This window comes from Pezoporus occidentalis, unplaced genomic scaffold, assembly GCF_034315485.1.
Source record: "Pezoporus occidentalis ecotype Australia unplaced genomic scaffold, CSIRO_AGI_Poc_V1 ctg21, whole genome shotgun sequence".
NCBI classification, from domain to species: domain Eukaryota; kingdom Metazoa; phylum Chordata; class Aves; order Psittaciformes; family Psittacidae; genus Pezoporus; species Pezoporus occidentalis.
In genome coordinates this window covers 103,244-122,871 of record NW_026913964.1, presented here as the reverse complement: position 1 = coordinate 122,871, position 19,628 = coordinate 103,244, and the positions used below count along the sequence as shown (strand labels likewise).

General features: G+C 41.0%; 1 protein-coding gene across 5 annotated transcripts in view; it reads left to right on the top strand.

Moving 5' to 3' along the window:
- LOC134163886 (mucin-5B) overlaps nucleotides 1–18,884 on the top strand; it is a 46,636-nt gene extending 27,752 nt beyond the window's left edge. For 4 of the 5 annotated variants that reach the window (XM_062619083.1, XM_062619084.1, XM_062619086.1 and 1 more), the window contains 25 exons: nucleotides 263–499; nucleotides 1,760–1,916; nucleotides 2,106–2,234; nucleotides 2,655–2,739; nucleotides 2,945–2,982; nucleotides 4,046–4,201; nucleotides 5,351–5,443; nucleotides 6,087–6,328; nucleotides 6,825–7,002; nucleotides 7,305–7,555; nucleotides 8,539–8,722; nucleotides 9,270–9,462; nucleotides 10,137–10,315; nucleotides 10,845–10,914; nucleotides 11,068–11,189; nucleotides 11,553–11,584; nucleotides 11,940–12,117; nucleotides 13,116–13,220; nucleotides 13,862–13,902; nucleotides 14,456–14,578; nucleotides 15,483–15,578; nucleotides 16,440–16,568; nucleotides 17,436–17,475; nucleotides 17,820–17,943; nucleotides 18,494–18,884. In XM_062619083.1, coding sequence (XP_062475067.1) covers nucleotides 263–499; nucleotides 1,760–1,916; nucleotides 2,106–2,234; nucleotides 2,655–2,739; nucleotides 2,945–2,982; nucleotides 4,046–4,201; nucleotides 5,351–5,443; nucleotides 6,087–6,328; nucleotides 6,825–7,002; nucleotides 7,305–7,555; nucleotides 8,539–8,722; nucleotides 9,270–9,462; nucleotides 10,137–10,315; nucleotides 10,845–10,914; nucleotides 11,068–11,189; nucleotides 11,553–11,584; nucleotides 11,940–12,117; nucleotides 13,116–13,220; nucleotides 13,862–13,902; nucleotides 14,456–14,578; nucleotides 15,483–15,578; nucleotides 16,440–16,568; nucleotides 17,436–17,475; nucleotides 17,820–17,943; nucleotides 18,494–18,668 — 3,357 coding nt within the window. In that variant the 3' untranslated portion in view covers nucleotides 18,669–18,884. The other variant, XM_062619085.1, reaches the window with a different exon arrangement.
- The last annotated feature ends 744 nt before the right edge of the window (nucleotides 18,885–19,628 follow it).

Below are 19,628 nucleotides of genomic sequence, written 5' to 3'. Positions count from 1 at the left end.
TGTGTGTTGTTTTATTTCATTGTTCAGTTAGTCTGAAGAGCTCCAGAATATTTGGAGCTAGGAGACAGACTTTTTGCTGTATTGGAGGGCTAACAGATTGATTTTGTCATTTGAAGTCCAGCTTTTTCTAAGCCTCATTGTGATGGCTGTTTAGAGATTTGCAGCTATTTTGCCTTAGCCTGCTCTGTTGTTTATTTCTGTCAAACAGTGGGCTGAACACAAAATAACCAAACTATTTACTGTGCCTACACAAATTACCCAGGGAAAAGTCTGTGGCCTTTGTGGGGACTTTGATGGCCGCTCAAGAAATGACTTCACAACTAGAGGGCAGTCCATGGAGATGAGTATCCAGGAGTTTGGAAACAGCTGGAAAATAACAAGTACCTGCTCAAATGTCAACATGACGGACCTGTGTGCTGATCAGCCTTTCAAGACTGCTCTGGGACAAAAGCACTGCAGCATCATTAAGAGTAACATCTTTGAAGCCTGTCACAGTAAGGTAATCCTGTTCTATCACCCTTAGTATTTGTTCAGAAATACTAGGTATTTGTTGCTATTATAAAACACATTTGCACACAAATTTTTACTATTAAAGGCTATTACACAGCATCGTTGTGTATAAGGATTACCTCTTTCAAAACCTCACTTTACGGCTATGCCAGTTGAATCCTGTTGCACAATATTGAGCAAACAACAGTGACTGTTTTGAGCAACTGAAGACAATGAGAAACATAGAATCATAGAATCATAGAATCAGAATCATAGAATAGTTAGGGCTGGAAAGGACCTTAAGATCATCTAGTTCCAACCCCCCTGCCATGGGCAGGGACACCTCACACTAAACCATCTCACCCAAGGCTCTGTCCAACCTGGCCTTGAACACTGCCAGGGATGGAGTATTCACAACCTCCCTGGGCAGCCCATTCCAGTGCCTCACCACCCTAACAGGAAAGAATTTCCTCCCTTATATCCAATCTAAACTTCCCATTTTAACCCGTTACCCCTTGTCCTGTCACTACAGTCCCTAATGAAGAGTCCGTCCCCAGCATCCCTATAGGCCCCCTTCAGATACTGGAAGGCTGCTATGAGAATAAGTCGGCAACCAGAAGTAAAAACTTAGGTATCAGTTTGTAACGTCCGGAGATACGTTAGCATAGGACTGTTTATATGGGGATCCTTGGGAAAGTTTATTCAAATTACTTAGAGAGATTATTTGGTTTATTTTAGACACAACTTGAATTAATCTAAACAGAAACAAGGCTACTAATTCTTAATGACAATGTCTGTACAAAGCTTCAGTGCAGTTTAATAAGCCATTTTAAAAGCAAACATGGCTTATTTTCCTTGGTTAGTTAATGCTGGTACAGGTTAAAACACAAGAGATGTGAAGTTCAGTGGAAATATTTAATACTCAATTAATCACTATCACTCAGCTGGAGAGTGTACACCCTATATAGTTGTGCTAAGCCAAAGCAAGGTAGGTCAGTCCTGCAGAAATCACGCTGGAAAACATTTTAAGCATAAATGCCTGTATTACACACATGAGAATTAGAAGATTTAGAGTCCAATTCTACCTGAATTGGAAGAACAGAACAGAAAACTACCTGTATAAGATGTCATGTCTCCTTCATGATGATCTCAGGTTGTTACAAACAGCCTGGTTCTGACAAAGAAACTGCCAGTGGGTGGTGAAAATTCTCTCATTAAAATGCAGTGGAGCAGGTACTCTGTGGTAATAGATGTGTTGGTGTTTTGATAGGTGAACCCAATACCGTATTATGAATCTTGTATTTCTGACTTCTGTGGCTGTGACAGTGTGGGAGACTGTGAGTGCTTTTGTACCTCAGTTGCTGCTTATTCAAGAAGCTGTAGCAGAGCTGGTGTCTGTATCAACTGGAGAACTCCTGCCATTTGCCGTAAGTGTTGCACTGAAAACGCCCACAGAAAAGCAGTGCTCTGTGCACTCATGCACATGGGAGATATAGAAGAGCAGAATTTTTATATCACTGTGCACACATGACTTAACAAGCTCTTGTTTACAAGATTTAGAAAATAACCCCTGTTTGGTGTCTGAGACTTACAGATTTTTTATTCGTCTATTCCAGCTGTGTTCTGTGATTATTACAATCCACCTGACAAACATGAGTGGTTCTATAAACCCTGTGGAGCCCCTTGTCTAAAGACTTGCAGGAACCCGCAAGGGAAATGTGGGAACTTGCTGTACAGTTTAGAAGGTAATTCTTATTTTACTTTCATGAAGTTTATGGAAGTTGAAGCTATTAGTCTTGTTTTAAATGTCTTAAGCATCAAGGTTACTGAAAGACTATGTCATTTGCCCCAGAAACTCATTTACCTGGGTAATTCCCCATGTGATGGTGCAATTTGTAGCATAATTTGTCTGTTGCCTTTAAATCTGGTGACAGATAAAAGGTCATTCAATCTAATTTTGCAAAGAATAATTATCTGTTGACAAACAAAACTTTTGGGAGAGAGGGAAAAAGAAGATGTGGAAAAATAATTATAGTATAAAGAACATCTGTACTGGGATTACATTAATTTTGGGATCAAATCTGCATCTGATAGAGGTATTTATGTGTTTTCCCTGGATCTATGTAAAGCAGACTAAGAATGCTTTGTTTACTTTAACCTTTCAGGCTGTTACCCAGAGTGCAGTCCTGATAAGCCATATTTTGATGAGGAGAGCAGGGAGTGTGTCTCCCTCCCCAGCTGCACTTCATGGTAGGTCATTGATGGTGAGAGAGGGAAAACAGCCCTGAAAAGAACAAGCTAAGCAATGTTTAGTTTATGTTCACAGACAGTGGCAACTGTCATTAAATCCCACAGGAGTAGGCTTTTATGTAAAACCAGATACTGTTGCAGACATTGTTATTCCATATATTGATTCAAGTCAATAAACCAAGTCTTCTTTTGTCTTTATCTTCAGCGATCCTGAACAGAAACTGTGTACTGAAGACTCCAAAGGTAACTTTTCACCACCCTCACTATTCACCGAGTATAGGTATAGAAAAGAACAGTATAGAATAGTATATTCCAGTATAGGACTGGAAAAACCCAACACCACATGCTACCGCAGGCGTACTGGTAATAGGACTCTAGCTAGCTAGTTCAGTAGGTGGATGCACAGCAGTACAGATATACTTTAATAAGCCAAATGCAACCTTTAATTTGAAAAACTGTCTGAAGGTTAATAATAGAAAGGAGAGAGGCATGAAATACGGGATACATCTCACCCAGGTAAATGCGACTTCTCCATGTTTATACTTCTTTGGTAGTCAGTGAAGACAGACAGAAAGCAGTCTGAAGCAGGCCACTTACAGTCACTGTTTTAATGAGCATTTTTAGGTGGGTCAAATCTTGTAGAAGTCCATGTAGCTGTTTCCTGTCCACTAATTTCATAATAAGCCTAGACAGCTATCGCATAAGAGACATATTTGTGTGCTTAAAGGACACACTTGCTTAAGGTATGTTATCAGTTCATTCCCACATCTTCCCAGGAGACAGCACATCTTCAATTTTACTGATTTTGTTACAGTAATAGATATATTCCCTTTGGTTCCTGAATGCATATTCTCCAAAACCTGAGGAGTTTCTCATTTATTTAAATTATCACCACATATTCCTCATTAGTGGATAGAAATAGCTGTGCAGCATCTTCTGAGCCAGTATTTTATCACTCATCAGGGCAGTAGTCCCAGTCACATTCCCTGCCAAGGGGAAATGCACCTGAGTTCCATGCTGGGTAAGGACAGTGTCAGTTCTAATGCTTTTACTAGCCAGTAGTTCCTCTATGCAGGCTGACTTCAAGAAACACCAGCAATCATGAAAATCTGACCTATTTTAACTAAATGAGGTAGACTCCCAGTGCAACTTCTCAAGCAGAAACTGAGATTTTTATTTCAGCCAGCTAATTCATGTTTGATATTAGCTACAGAAGAGTAAATACAGAGTTTGTTTTTCTTTTCAATTGTGTTTATATTACAAGTGTCCCCTGTTACCGCAGCATTTGCTCTTTTTGATGCCTCAGAATGCCTTTGCTGCTACAATGGAAAGACCTACGCCTTAAATGAAACTGTATACAGCCAAGCATATGGGACCAAGTGTGGTGATGCTGTCTGTGGCCCTAATGGGGACATCATTAAAACATTCATCCCTTGCAGAACACCATCTACACCAGCACAAGGTACTAGATTTGTAAGATGTTTGGTGGTGATTTTCTGGAAGTCTGTAATGGTAATAAGTTTCCTTCTTCTTGGAAACACACTCCTACTGCATGTCAAAGAATTAAAGGTAGTTGAAGGTTAAGGAATGAGGGGTCAAAACTTGTGGGTCTCATAGTGGAGACCAAAAGTGTAATTTTTATAGATTTTTACTGTCAATGGGGTAAACAGAGAATAGGGAGATTCAGCCATTTTTCAGTACAGCTTTTACAATAACCTATGGCATACCACAGTTGACACTCTCAACTCTCAGTCTCAATATTTCTTACTTCTAAACCTTGTTTTACTCCTTCTTTATCACACTATTTTTTATTGTACTGTTTTCTGCATTGGAATAAGTCAGTCTCAAATACTCTCTGAAGCAAGAAAATAAAGTTGCCTGGTGTTTTACTCCCCTCTCAAAAGAGAAGTTGCAGGGTGAAGGGGATGTGAATGAACAGAAAATAGGAAGTAAAAAGAAATAAAGGCAGAATTTTGATGCATGATTATAGCATAAAAATTATGTATGATCCTAGTAGCAAATTATACAAAGGGAACAAAGAAAATTGAAAGTTAGGCTTTCCACTCAAGTGGAAGAGCTAAAGATACACACCCATGTGTTTGGTATTTACTAAATGTGTTAACTGAAATAAGAATTATAGTGCAGTAATAGCTAGGAAAGGAAGGACTATTGAAAGCAGAGTGTAGGTGGCATAGTAGAATGTCAAAATGATCTGTCTGTATTTAAATGAAAAGATTCTTTGCAACAAAGCATTAAAAAGCAAAATCACTTCTCCAAAGTCAGGTGACATCCTGCAGGTTTAGAAAGTTCAAAGAAATCCTAAATTGGAATTAATAAGCAATGGTAGGAGGGTGGTTTGCTGTATTCTATATAGATTAAAAAAAATAATTACAAGGGGAAATGTGTGTGTGTATTATTCTAGTAGTACACAGTGTAATAAATATATATAAATACAGAGATGACGTTCGTAGTGTGTACATGTAGAGAATGTGGTGGCGGTATAAAAATTATTTTTTGTTCCCCTTTTTGTGTTTGTAGAGAATGTAGTAAATGCCATAGGGCTTGAAAGTAGAGTAGCAAAGGATTTTAATATTGTGTTCATTTCCTGCAGAAGCACAAATGCAACGTGTAACATCTACACCTCCATCGTCAATGGTAGCCACTCCCTGCTTCTGCAATGACAATGGACAATTGATACAAATGGGTAAGAAACCAATTTTTTTTTCTGCACCACTGGTGTGGGAAGATGTACTGTTAGATAAAAGTGCTTCAGCAAGTGCTCATTCAACCTTTTGCAGTTACACATTACCACATCTTGTTACATCTTTGAGCTGTAACTAACAACTCTCCTGTATCTTATGACTTTGTCCTGGTTTGGATCTCCCTGATATAAGGAAGCTTACACAAGCCCTAAATCCTAAACTGCTGAACATGTGCTTGTAATCCACAGTCATATTCCAAAACCAGACGAGGGAAGACTCTTCTTCATCTCTTTGTAGCTACTGAACCACCTATCTCCTGGTCTTTGTGAAGACCAGATGCACTTAGTGATATACTTGATATTCTCTCTTCTTGTACTCATTTTCAATTCCCACTGACGTGCTTAAGAGCAGAATTTTAGATTAGCTGTCTGTGGCTCTCCCTCAGCCTTTGCCGTTTGGATGAATTGAGCTCTGATTGTCCCTGAATTCAAGGAGTTGCAGTCACATCTGAACATGGCCACTGGGTACAGGCAGAACAGATAGCTAAATACAGGGCTGAATATGTGGCTGGTCTGTGATGCATAGGCCTTGAGAGGTACCAGTTTCATGCATAGTCCAGCACTAACTTTTGGTTTGGTCTTGCAGGAGAAAATGTTTCTCTGCCAGTGAATGTATCAGGTCACTGCGCTTACTCCATTTGCAATGCGTCATGTCAGATTGAATTAATTTGGGCAGAGTGTAAAAGTGGTCATACTGAGGCCATCAAGACCTGTGATCCAAACTTTGAAGCCTGTCCATTAGCACCTGCTCCCAGTGCACCAAGCCAAGTTGCTGCTTCAACAGGGACTCTTGTGAGCGATTGTCTTGGGCTGATTCCCCCCAGAAAGGTGAGAGAATGAAAGAATATGTGTTTCTTTAGCTACCACATTGCCTGCAGCCAGAATTTAGTGTTATCCTCTGATGATAGTAACACCATTACAGCTGGTCTGCAGGTGTGGCTGAATTATATGATTTAGAAGTGTACCAGAAACCCTCAAATTACTGAGGGAATAAATTAAAGATTATTCTGTTCACCTGAAACATCTAAGTGATCATAAGTGGATAGAGTTACCCAAGATGAACAAAGGCTAGGAAAGCACACCTGGCAGTGTCCTGTCATCAGAAATGAGGTCAGGCCCTTAATACTGAGTCCTATACAAAATGTTGTAGAACAGAAGTAGGTATCAAGGCTCTGTTGATTGCTATATGTTTCATATTGCCTGGTTTCCAGAGAAAGAATAGATGATAGCGAATAACGCCACATTAGACAATCAACTCTGTTGATTTTAAAGACTTTGTTACATTGCTTTGTTATGTGCCTCTCCTTTTTCAATCCATCAATAGTTTAATGAAACATGGAACTTCGGAAACTGCCAGATTGCGACTTGCCTGGGAGAAGGAAACAATATTAAACTGTCCAGCATGATTTGCCCACCTCAGCAACTGAAACTCTGTGTCAGTGGTTTCCCATTCACAAAACACTATGATGAAACTGGTTGCTGTGAAGTCTTTGAATGTCAGTGTAAGTACTGCAGCAGGAGAAATCTGGAAATTTATGTTATGTTCAGTTTGGTCATAAGAAAGATGTCTATGTGATCAGCACCTGTATTATGTTCATATTAATTCATCAGGATATAATTGAAAAGAAGTCCTATTTAATGCATTTGCTTTTAAGAGCACATAACAGCGTCATTGCTAGGCTAATTTTTCTTTACCAAACTGGTTATTTCAGCTCTCACTGGAAACAAGTAAAAGGGTTAAAACCAGCTTGTACTTACAGGAAGATCAGAAACCTAGCTTAAAGCCTATCGCTCTGTCTTTCAGGTATTTGCAGTGGATGGGGAAATGAGCATTATGTGACTTTTGATGGAACGTATTATCATTTTAAAGAAAACTGCACCTATGTGCTTGTGAAGTCAACTCATCCTGACACTCACAACTTCCGGATTCATATAGACAACTACTACTGCGGTGCCGTTGATGGAGCAATTTGTTCAATGTCCCTTCTCATTTTTCACTCTAACTCTGTTGTTGTTCTGACACAAGCAATGGAACACGGAAAAGAAACAAACTTGGTAAAGTATTATGAAAAATTAATTTTCAGTGTTATTTTGCTGTAGTTGTATTACTGTACTGCCAAATGACCTGTCATAGCAAAGAATGAAACTTGTAAAAATGCAGTGAGTAGGAAATGTAATTACATTGCTTTCTCTATTTTTTCCTTGGTGTCAAGAAAAATTTGTATATGCTAAAAACTTAGGAAAATATCACATGATTGAAAGTTGTGTTTTTCTTCCTGACTGTGGTGGTTCAAGACCAGCCAGCAGCCCAGAACCATGCAGCCGCTCGCTCACTGCCCCCTCTTCCGCCCCCCGCCTCCTGGAGGCATGGGGTGGAGAATCGAAAGAATGTAACTCCCACGGGTTGAGATAAGAGCAGTCCAGTAACTAAGGTATAACACAAACCACTGCTGCTGCCACCAATAATAATAATGACAAGGGAAATAACAAGGGAAGAGAATACAACCACTCACCACCCGCCAATCGATACCCAGCCCAACCGAGCAGTGTATGCCTTTCGGGTAACTGTCCTCAGTTCTACATCCCTGGGCATGACATGCTGTGTTATGGAATACCATTTTGGCTAGTTTGGGTCAGGTGTCCTGTCTCTGCTTCCTCCCGGCTTCCCCTCCTCCCTGGCAGAGCATGAGACTCAGAAAGTCCTTGGTTGGAGTAAACATTACTGAGCAACAACTAAAAACATTGGTGTTATTAGCATTGTTCTCAGGCTGAAAGTCAAAAACACAGCACTGCACCAGCTACTAAGGAGAAAAATGACTGCTACTGCTGAACCCAGGACACTGACATGAATAGTAAAAAAGAAATTACTACATATTAAAAAGGAATCATAGAGAACTGCTTAAATGATTGCCTTTGACAGACTTCTTTTGGTTCACCTGAAGTATGAACCTGTGCTGCTCTACTTTCCAGTTGCACAAACCTCATACCTTACTCAACAGAAGGGTGTCCATACAGACTTTTGTTTCTCTTCTTTTTAGGTTTTGTTTAATGATAAGAAAATTGTTCCAGACATTTCCAAGAATGGTATCAGGATAACCAGTTCCGGCCTCTATGTCATAGTAGAAATTCCTGAATTAGAAGTTTATGTCTCCTACAGTCGACTTGCATTTTACATAAAACTGCCTTTCGGAAAGTTTTATAACAGTACCATGGGACTGTGTGGTGAGTGTCCTCATCAACTGCCAGTAATGAATGCAATAAATTTTTCTACTTCTTTCCCTCATGCCCTTGTAAACATCTCTAAATGCTTGCAAATACACTGATTTCTATTTCTCCCTAATTTTAATAGATGTATTTCTATTTGGTGGAAAGACAGTGTCAAAAGACAGAGTTTTAAGTCACTTTCATTCTTTTCACAGCCTGTTGGTGGATGGAGATAGGCTCTTTCTAAGCCTTTCCTCTTGATCAGATCTATTTAATATGTGAATGTAAAAATCTGGAGAGTTCTGTGCTAGATAAAAACATCTCAGTTGCTTTGGCATCAGGAGAAAGGCATCAACCAAGACATCAACTCTGGTTTTCATGAGTAACTGGCAAACTATTTCTTCCAGCCTTCTTTCCCACAAGTGGTTCTTGTGAACTCAGATAGGACCCCACATGTTGCTAGCTTCCCACAAGAAGGAGAACTTCCCTCCAGGTTTTCTCTAAAAGCAGATTCATCAGCATCAGCTGTCCTCGAGCTTTCACTTTGCTTTTACATTGCTACCAGGTACCTGTACCAACCAGAAATTTGATGATGCTATGAAGAGGAATGGTGAAGTTATCGAGTCCTTCAAAGAGATGGCATTAGATTGGAAAGTCCCAGGTCCTACCAACAGATACTGTAATCCAGGTGTTTCAGAACCAGCTGAAATTGAAGATCATCAGCACTGTGAGCCTTCCAATCTGTGTAAAATCATCTGGTAAGACATCTTGCAAAAGTGCCAGAAAAAATAAGCCCACAAGATAATTTTGTGCTTCACTACATTGCATTAGGTGAACTGCTTATAAGAAATGATGAAAACATGAAGCTAGCATACCTTGGAAAACTGAGCAGTAAAATTATGTGTGAATGTTCCTGAGTTTGGCAGACACTTTTCAGCTGTACCATCAAAATCAGTCCTCTCTTAATAGTGTCTGCTGCTTGGCACACCCCCTGCCTGTCATTTCTGGAGGAGCCAACCAGGAAGTAGTTATAATTCTGTATCTCAAAGCTTTGGATAAAAAGGAACTCAGTCAGAATATAGTAAGTAAATGTGTGTGTCTGTTCTTTAAATAAATCCATGGTTTAAACCAGGATTGTCAAACATGCTGGCATAAAACTGTCAGCATATAGAATAATGGCTGTGAACTGTGCAGAAGACTTCCCTTTGCAAGTACTAGCTCCTTTCAAATTGCTTCCTTTCAAAGCGTTGTAAAGAATGGGAGATAAAGCTCACTCTTAATTAAGCTGTGTGGGTGTACTGCCTATTAGAACAATTTGTAGCTGCATCTTTACCCTGAGGCCTCTGGGGTGGGAGAAGTTTGGTTGTGAGTTGAATTCTTCCTTGGAAGTAGCCCAAGAAAGTGAAATGCCATGTCTCCTTGCTTTGCACAGGAACTTGACAGAGTGCCACAGCGTGGTCCACCCACAGCCCTACTACGAGGCGTGTGTGGCCAGTGGATGCTCGGAACAGTACCCCAGCTCCGAGTGCCAGAGCATGCAGACGTATGCAGCATTGTGTGGGCTCCACGGGGTCTGTGTGGACTGGAGGAGGCAGGCGAATGGAGAGTGTGGTAAGCCTGAAAAGACCTGCTGGTGGTGAAACAGCCCTGGTCTGTTCTTTCCCCACCTACACACCCGTTTGTGTTCCTCCACATCATCAGTCTTCAATCCTTCCTGAGCTGCTCTGGACCTGAGAAAAAGCAGGAAGAAGTCAAAGAGGTTGTTCCAGTCCAGAATTGGCACAAAACAAGTGGGAAATAGGGTCATGCTCTTTCTCCCGAGCAGCTCAGCTGAGGAGCCCTGTGTGTTACCTGTAACTCCGTCACTAGGTGACAGCACGCAGTTTTTCCCTCAGTGCTTTACCCTGCTCAGGGGCACCCAGTGATTCAGGGGTAAACCCTACTAGTACTGTCGCAAGCAGCTTGCTGAGTACATCGATCCCCTCTTGCTGAAGCTGAAGGGGACTCCGTCCCTGGGCAGGAGCCTGGGCTGCGAGAACCCATGGGGAAGGCTGCGTTACTCTGCGCAGTTCATCCCTTGTGCAACAAAGAATACACATAGGTCTGAGCTTTCTAACTTGTATGCTGTAATGCTCCACAGAGGCCAGCTGTGTTCAGGATCAGGTATACAAGCCATGTGGAGAAGCAAAAAGAGACACTTGCTTCAGCAGGTGGGTCATTTCCTATGGCAATTTTTCAAGTCCGTATCTTGAAAATTGAAGAGGAAGGTTGGAAGTTCACATTCCCCTGGGAATTAGGTGTCTGATTGCCCTGGGACACATTTCTACCTCTCATTCATTCCTGTTTATATTCTAATTTTACAGAGGAGTCATCAGAAAAACCCTTCCCTCCCAAAATAACACACCAGTGTTTGTTGAGGGATGCTACTGTCCTGATGGAAAAATTCTGCTGAATGATCATGATGGCATTTGTGTTTCTGTCTGTGGTAAGAAATGATGTAAATGGGGCAATGGGAAGGGGTAAGAGCCTGACTAGAAGTTCTGCCTCCCTTACTGGGGGTGTTCTGGGTACAGAGGGAACAGGGGAAGACCATGATACTGACCTGATCTAGGCTGAAATTGTTTCAGATTGGCAGTTTCTGCCTGCTCTTATGCAGGAAGTGCAACTTTCAGAAGAAGAAAGAGGACCTTTGGATGGTTTTGGGCACAGAACCTGTGACTTTGCATTCTGGATCTCTCTTTGTGGCTGTTTCTCAGATTTCAAGTCCTTCCTTCCATTCCTGTCCTCCTGCTTCTGTTGTTTTCCCCAGTTCAGTTACCATAAAAGTAATCTGTAATTAATTTTATAGGTTGCACTGCACAAGACGGGTCAGTGAAACAGGTGAGAAAAAGGAAAAATACTGTCTTTATACTGTATCTGGGTGATGCGACCTGTAAAAATGACTGCATGAGTTTCTTCTTTTAATCCTAAGCAACGAACTGCAATAGCAGTTTGTGGGAATCACTGTTTCCTGATAAAACTACCAGACTTCCCTTCTGGAAACGCATATAACTGCAAAGGAAGGTTGTCAGATAATAGCATCTTTTCATACTGTTCCCTTCTTCTTCCTCTGGAATCTGAACTGTGATTTTCCTACAATATAAACTAGGGTAATTCAGCCCTTCATTGTCTTGAAGCATTAATATAATGCTTCTAGTTTTTCCTCTCTGAACTACTATCCCTATTGTTTACACAGCCTAGAGAGGCCTGGGAGCATGACTGTCAATACTGTACTTGTGATGAAGAGACCTTGAACATCTCTTGCTTCCCCCGCCCTTGTGCTAAATCTCCACCTATCAACTGCACTAAAGAGGGCTTTGTACGCAAAACTAAAACACGTCTGGATGACCCATGCTGCACAGATACAGTCTGCGGTGAGTAGATAATTCAGATGTCATAATGTGGTCTCATTTGCCTTTAGCAGCAACCTGCAAGCGAGATCTGGCACCCCACAGGTACCAAATTCAGATAAACACACTGGAGAGGTCATTTCTTCCATCTACATGTCAGGAGTTCTTGCTATCAGAAGAGACTTCTTCTGGTCTGGCTTGTATTCTAAACTGGTGCCATGAACCATCAGACACTTATGTTGGAAAATCCCCCACAGATCATTGGGATGAGCAGGTGCTTCAAAGTATCCTCTGGCTCTTCTCACTTATGAGATTAGAGGGTGATTCTTGCACAGAGAGTCATCCAGTAAGGGTGTATGTTCTCATCTTTCAGACTCCCCCAAGGCTTCCTGTGGTGGTTCTTGATATATCTCTGCCCTCACCTTTCCATTTGCATCCTCCCAAATGTCCACTGCAGCACAGGACCTCCTCATCAACCTGTCCCTAACCCTGGCCATTCTCAGTACCTATGAGTGCAGGACAGGGTATCCTGATAATGGTGGTGGGATGGTTTTCTGTTCCTCATCCCTTCATGATACCAGGCAGAGGTCCATTAGGTTTCTTGGATGCCTTGAAGGGAACAGTGGGCATCGTCAGGGTGCTCTGCCTTGCATGTCCCAACCTTTACATCTTTCGTTCTCATCCACCACCTCTTCATTTTTATCACTCTCTGACTCATTTATCTTTACCCCGATTTGTTTCTCTGTCACTTTTTTGATGTGAGGGTTTTTATTTTTTCAGAAATACAGAACTCAAGTGGGTGAAGAGAAGCAGGAGCAAGGGCCAGAAGTATATGTCCAGGGAAGAGCTTTACAGTAAAGCATGCTTAGAGATACTTCATCTGGACATGTCCCAAACTCAAAAAATGTGTGGTTCAAGAATCATCTATTTCTACCCAATTTCTTAGATGTTCAAGCTTTGTGTGCAAGTAGCACTGCTGGATGGAAAGCTTTGGCTTACTTTATCTCTGTTGTATATTGCAGAATGTGATATAAAAACCTGCATTATCAACAAAACAGGATGTGACTTAGGCTTCCAGCCAGTGGTTGATATATCTGAGGATGGTTGCTGTCCTATTTTCTCCTGTAGTAAGTACCATGTTTCCTTAAAGGGTTTTACTTATTCATTGAACTACTCAATTTTTTTCTAAATGAGTCAAAATCATAATCAGTATCTTCTCCCCTTCCCTTCCCCTTCCAGTTTTTACAACTGGTGATTTTTGGGGAGGGAGGTGGGTGGAGTAACTAGTGCAAGTTCTCTTTAGCTGGTATTCAGTGAGTGCAAGTTATTGGTCAGATACTGAATGTCAGCTACATTGAACCCATCCAGAAGCTCTGCTGACAAATTATAATTCCAGATTCACATGCCTGACACAGCTTCCCGTTGGCTTTGCTACCAGTAAGGTGGTTAACAATAGAGAAAAGCTCAACTAATTTCAAGGATGGGTAAAACCCCATGAGGTAAACAGATTTTCCCATATAGAAAATAATCAGGATATAGAATTATCCCCCACTTCATGCATAACATCTGAACACATGTTACATGTGGGGCTTCAAATAACAATTAGCACTATGTACTAATTAATATTTTTCCCCTTTTGTGCGGAATACTAAGGCTACTGAATAAGTCCAGTTCTATGTCTCCTCTAAATCACTCACAATTCACAGATAAGAAGAGTAACTCTTTACATCATTCCAGCACATCGTTTTAATTTTCCTTTTTCTTACAGTACCAAAAGGTGTATGTGTTTCTGAAGGAGTTGAATTTAAGGTAGGTTTTCTTCCAGACATTTCTTCCCACAGGTTAATGCTGCCTAAGTCAGAATTTTCTGAAATTTTCCTGTCCACGGGCACATAAAAAGTAGGATTAGAATGCCCGTAATTTTTCCCTGACAGTATGTACTATTGTAACTGTTCCTGAGCAGGTAATGCTAGAGACCAGTATCTTGCTTACTAAACAGGATTTTACCTATATTTCAGAGTCAGTAAGTCAGAACTGTGATTGAATACAAATTTTGAATTTCGTTAGATATTGTAAGATTAACTACTAGGTCAAAATGAATGAAAATTGATGCATGGAATTTATGAGATATTGTAATAACTTATTTAACACCACTGATGCACTTGGGAGTGTCAGCCTTCAGTTCATTTTGTGATACTGGCAGTGTGAGGTTTTAGAGATCTGGAGGTATTAATTTCAGGAAGTTCTTCCAAAAATAAATCAAAAGCATAACATTCAGTTTTGATAGTCTTGGGGATGTTACGTTTATTCTAGAACCCACTGAATTCTTGCCATGGCCTGTCTCCTCTCTCTATATTTCCAGCCTGGGGCAATGGTGCCTAAAAGCTCTTGTGAGGACTGTGTGTGCACAGATGAACAGGATGTTGTAACACAGACCAATCATATCCGGTGTGTTCCAGTGAAATGCCAAACCACCTGCCAGCAGGTCAGTGCTGCACACTCAGCCTGCTCAACCATGGTCAATGGCTGTTGAGGTGTTGTACTCTAAAACTGGCATAGGATAACTGCTACCCCACTGAAAGACAGAAGGATACAATCTATTAGATTTTTTTGTAAAGTCCTTTTTAAGATGCTGGTTATTTTTAGTCTAGCATGTTTAAAAGACCATCCTTGGAGACATGCCCTGAGGGAGAGCAAGGGCAAACTGACTGCTGAAAGACAACGTTTGTGCAGTTCTGTTGGTGTTGCCCACAGTCATCTCAAAAATTAAGATTGTAAAGAAACTGCACAATAGTTTATACGTTTTCAGATACTTCTCAGTACTGTGAGCTGAGAGTTTGCACACAAACTGTTCAGTCTATTACTGAATATAAGCAGAGTGGTTTCTCTTCCATTCTTGCCCAGATAAGGCCAGACCGCTGTCAGTCCTAAAAATGGATAAAACCATTATCCTTTATCCTGAAGCCAGCCACACCCACCAAGATACCTCAAACGCAGGGGAGGGAATAATTGTTGCATGATCTTCACATGTCTGACAGCAGCAGTTCTTGTGGATACTCGTATCAGACCAAGCACTGGTAGTAGATTGTGCCAGTAATCGTACACTGAATGAATTTATTTGGCCTGACTTGTATGGTAGCCAGAAGAACAGAGAAAGACAGGGTCTTGATGGTAACAGAGGTACCCAGAAGTCACCATTCAATAAGAGAAAGAATTATCAGCTTTGATTGTCAGACTTACAGTGGTTTCAACAGGTTTCTAAAGACAACAGAAATGAAACCAGAAAGTTGACTCATTTTCTCTGTCATCTCCACTGTGGCTTTGATCCAAAGGTGTTTCATGAACAAGACATCAGATAACATGGCTAAATGCAAACTTTATTCCCCCAGGGTTTCCGCAGTGTGGAAGAGGATGGTCAGTGCTGCAGCCAGTGCCAGCAAGTGGCATGTGTGGCAAATTTTCCATTTGGCAATGTGACCATTGAGGTAAGCATTTCCCTACTCTGCACACAAGGCTAGATTATCAAAAAACCTCAGCATTTTTTGAACCAGTGTCATACATTTTGAGGCTAGGAAGAACTCTGGAAGATTTAAAAATGTCTGTATTTCCAAAGTAAATGTAGATGTTATACAGCTGCTCTCTGCTGTGCTGAGAATTATGCATCTCTGGCAGGAATGGAATTCACGTTACCCTACCTCCTTCTGACATGCAACCGAAAGAATCTGGAGAGGATGGTGACACTGTGTAATATTGCAGAGATGCATAAGCTGGCTTCACATCATACTGCTTTGTTGTGAAACTGGGTCATTATCTTGTCTTAGAGATACAGGGTTAAATAGTGTGAATGAGCTGATATAATTGTTCTACCCCTAGTTCTGAATTTGCTGAGACAGAAACCAAAAGTGGCATAGCTGCTGTAGTGTAGTGTTGTGTAGACATGGGCTGAGACTTAAGGCTAGCTCTGATTCTATTACAGCCTGCTACTCCTGTGAAGGGTTAATGACACTGTGTCAACCAGTCACTGTTGTCTTTCATGCTATCCCTTCTCTGGTTGCTATTGCATTCTACATCTTTTCCATTTTCATTTCATCTTTTATTCCCTGATAATTCTTTCCACCTAAGTGGCCACAGAAGGGGTTTTGCATGGGCTGGTAGTAAGTGAATCTAGTACTTGATTTGCAGATATAATTCCAGATGCCTCTGTACTTTCAGAGTGATATGAAAAACCCTGTGCTTCTGCCAGTTCATTGACTGTAGTATTTTTGCATTATTCTATTTTTATTGTTATACTATATTGGGTTAGGTTTGTTTTGTTTTGTTTTGTTTTTTTTCCTGGTTTTATTTAGGTTGGAAAGAGTTATAAAGCTCCATATGATAACTGCACTCAGTACACGTGCACTGAATCAGCGGGCCAGTTTTCCTTGACTAGCACAGTAAAGGTCTGCTTACCATTTGAAGAATCAAACTGTGTCCCAGTAAGTACTTTACAGCCAGAAAAAAGACTTCTGCAATGAGCCCTGCTGGTCTGGGAGTTTTCTTTTCTGTTTTGTATGAGACACTTCAGTATTTCTTCATCTTTCTGAGCTGATTGTCCTTGTTTGAAAGAAATATCCTTTTTCATCCCTGGAGTGTCCCATGGAAGTAAGAAAAACTGTTTGCAAACAACCTACATATTTTACTGTTGTGGGATAAGCACTAGAACTTGAAAGAGAAGATTACTGGGGTAATAGCAAGGTGGGATTTTTCATCACTTAAGAAACACCACTGTTAAGAAATGCAGTTGAGCGAAAAGGTAACTCACAATGGGCCCCTGAGGAAACCGATGTCTGCTGGTAACTGGTGCATCACTAAGCAAGTAAGTGGTACATGAGTGAGCAATTCATGCCCTGACTTTCAGCAATTTGTGGCTTCCAGTAACTGTTGTAGGGCTTCACAGCTGATCTGAAAACCAAAGCAGGGACGAAGACAGCCATTGACCTGAATTAGCTTTGAGGTAGGTTTTGGTCAGGCTGTTCAATTCCAGAATCAGCTGTCCCTGGGGCTTGGGGTTTTGTTCGGGCTTCAGTAGTACCTGCATAAGGTCAGGCATGTGTTACAGGACATCTTACCTGGCTTGTGAGAGGATATGCAGTTTTAAGAAAATTCACTCCCTTTGCTTTTGGGTTGGTTTTTTTTTTGGTTTTTTTTTTAAGCAGTTTTGTATATAATTGGTACAAGCAGGTCTGATGCAGAATCTGCATAGGTTAGAGATGAGGGAATATGCCTGAACTCTCACGATTGCTACTAACTGCTTAGAAATTTGTGCCTCTGAACTATTCTGGTCATGTTTGCTTTCAATACAGGGGACAGTTGATGTGACTTCAGATGGCTGTTGTAAGACATGTGAGTGCATTAAATCACCGGTTCTCTATTTCAACACTATTAGGTTCTCCCCTGCTTGTAGTCCTGTTTCTGTATGCACTGAGAGTCTGCAGTTTCCACAGACTCGACTGTTACAGCAGCAGTGAAGTTTTGTACCTCACAGCTGAGGCTAAAAATCTGCCTCATTCTTCCAATGGGGACACTGTGTTAATGCCTCTTTGCACCCTCATTTGCTTCTTTGGTTATGCATTTGAACTGCAAAAAAGTTTTAGTAGGTTGATCTGCCCTTGATTTCCTAGCACATAACTTGCAAAACATACACTTCCCAGTCTGAAGAAGTCTAACAGAAGTATGTTCTTGCACAGGTATCGATCTGCCGCATAAATGCAAACGCAATGTGAAGGAGCAGTATATCGTCCACAACAACTGTGAATCAGCTGCTCCAGTCCCAGTGCCCTTTTGTGAAGGGACGTGCAGTACCTATTCTGTGTAAGTAGGAAACCTTTCTCTGCCTGCCCCCATGTCTGATCTTCCTGTGTTCTTGTTGCCAACGGGCTGCAGCTGTTCGTCCCCTTCCTGCTGTTTAGAAGGGCCTGGTAGAGAAACTGGGTGTGCTGTCAGTCATTATCAATGTCTTTAGTGTGACCTGAATGCCCTATCTTAGGAAAATAGATCCCTTTGAAAAAACATCAACTAAATTCAACTTGCTTCACATATTCTTATGTGGTTTTTAACAGCTCTTGTGCTTACTGGAGTTTTTTCCTGCTCTCTGATTTCTGCATGAATTACTCCTTTCTGTCTTGCCAGAATGGACCTGATCCAAACTCCAGTGATGTTACTGGGATTTTCCCCATTGATATCAAAGGATCTGACCCTGCATGGCTAATAGCATCCTGATAAAATATGCCATGAATAATCAGAAAAATAGGAAATTTTGTTCCTCTGCTCCTTAGAAGTACTTCCATTTTTGAGCAGCAAATATGGATCAGTTTGGGAAAACAACAGGCAGCAGACTGATGTGCAAATCTCATTTCTATAGGTATTCCTTTGAGGCCAGTGAAATGGAACACAAATGCATTTGCTGCCATGAAAAAAGGAGTCATGAAGTGAAGGTGGAACTGGTTTGCTCTGAGCATAAAACAGTCCAATTCACATACATGCATGTAGATGAATGTGGATGTGTGGAAACAAAATGCCCAAAGAGGAGAACATGAGTATAAACTGAAAGAAACATTTCATGCTTCCCATTTATCCATTAATCCCATTTAATGCTTCCCTAGCAAATGCTTTCCCTATAAAACAGCTGTGAGTAACCTTCAAATGACCATACTTCTCTCTTGTTCTTTTTCCTTTTAGTATTATATGCAGTTATGGAAATTAGCTAAATATTTTGCTCTAAATGCTTGTTGAATAAATTGCATTTCAAGGAGGACATCTTCTCCTGTTTCAGTGATGCTGTTAATGGGGCAAGGTGGCTAATCTTTAATCCCATAGTGGTGTATAAACCAAGGTTATTACAAGACAGTCTAGAGACAGCTGATGCCCTTGAAAAGTCCTGTCTGAAGATACTGCACATTATAAACCCATAAACACATGCATCACTTCATTTCCCTTAGGAGGGAACCAGCAATCATTTACGCAACTGTAGTTCAGTCAGAGAGGCAGGACTCAGCTCAGAAGCACATTTGTATTCTTCTCCCCAGCAGTCCTGGACCTACTTTGGCTGTGACTGTGGGTCACTGGAGGAAAGCAAAGTGCTGTTCTCCTTCCACACAGTGAGCACTGACTGCATCAGGAGCATGAAAACATAGTTAACATATATGCTACGAAGTTACTGTATTTGCACCTGTACTGTGAGTCCTTATCTCGGCAGTGGTTTTTATTATTTGCCAACATCAAACTCTGAGCTGCATGTGTGAGGTGAAAGACTGATATTCAGTCTCACTACTGTTTACATGACTATGATTTGTGTTATAAATTATTGACTCCCAGCTAGCATGTCCAATCGTACTGATGACAGTATCTTATGTGGACAGGGATCAAAATGATCCAACAATACCTTCAGAATACACAGGGAAGGCACATATTTCTGCTACTTGAGTAGTTTGGTCTTTTGTGACTTGAAAGAGAAATGAGGACTGTGAGTCCTTTCTTAGAGTACAGCTCTCTCTGGG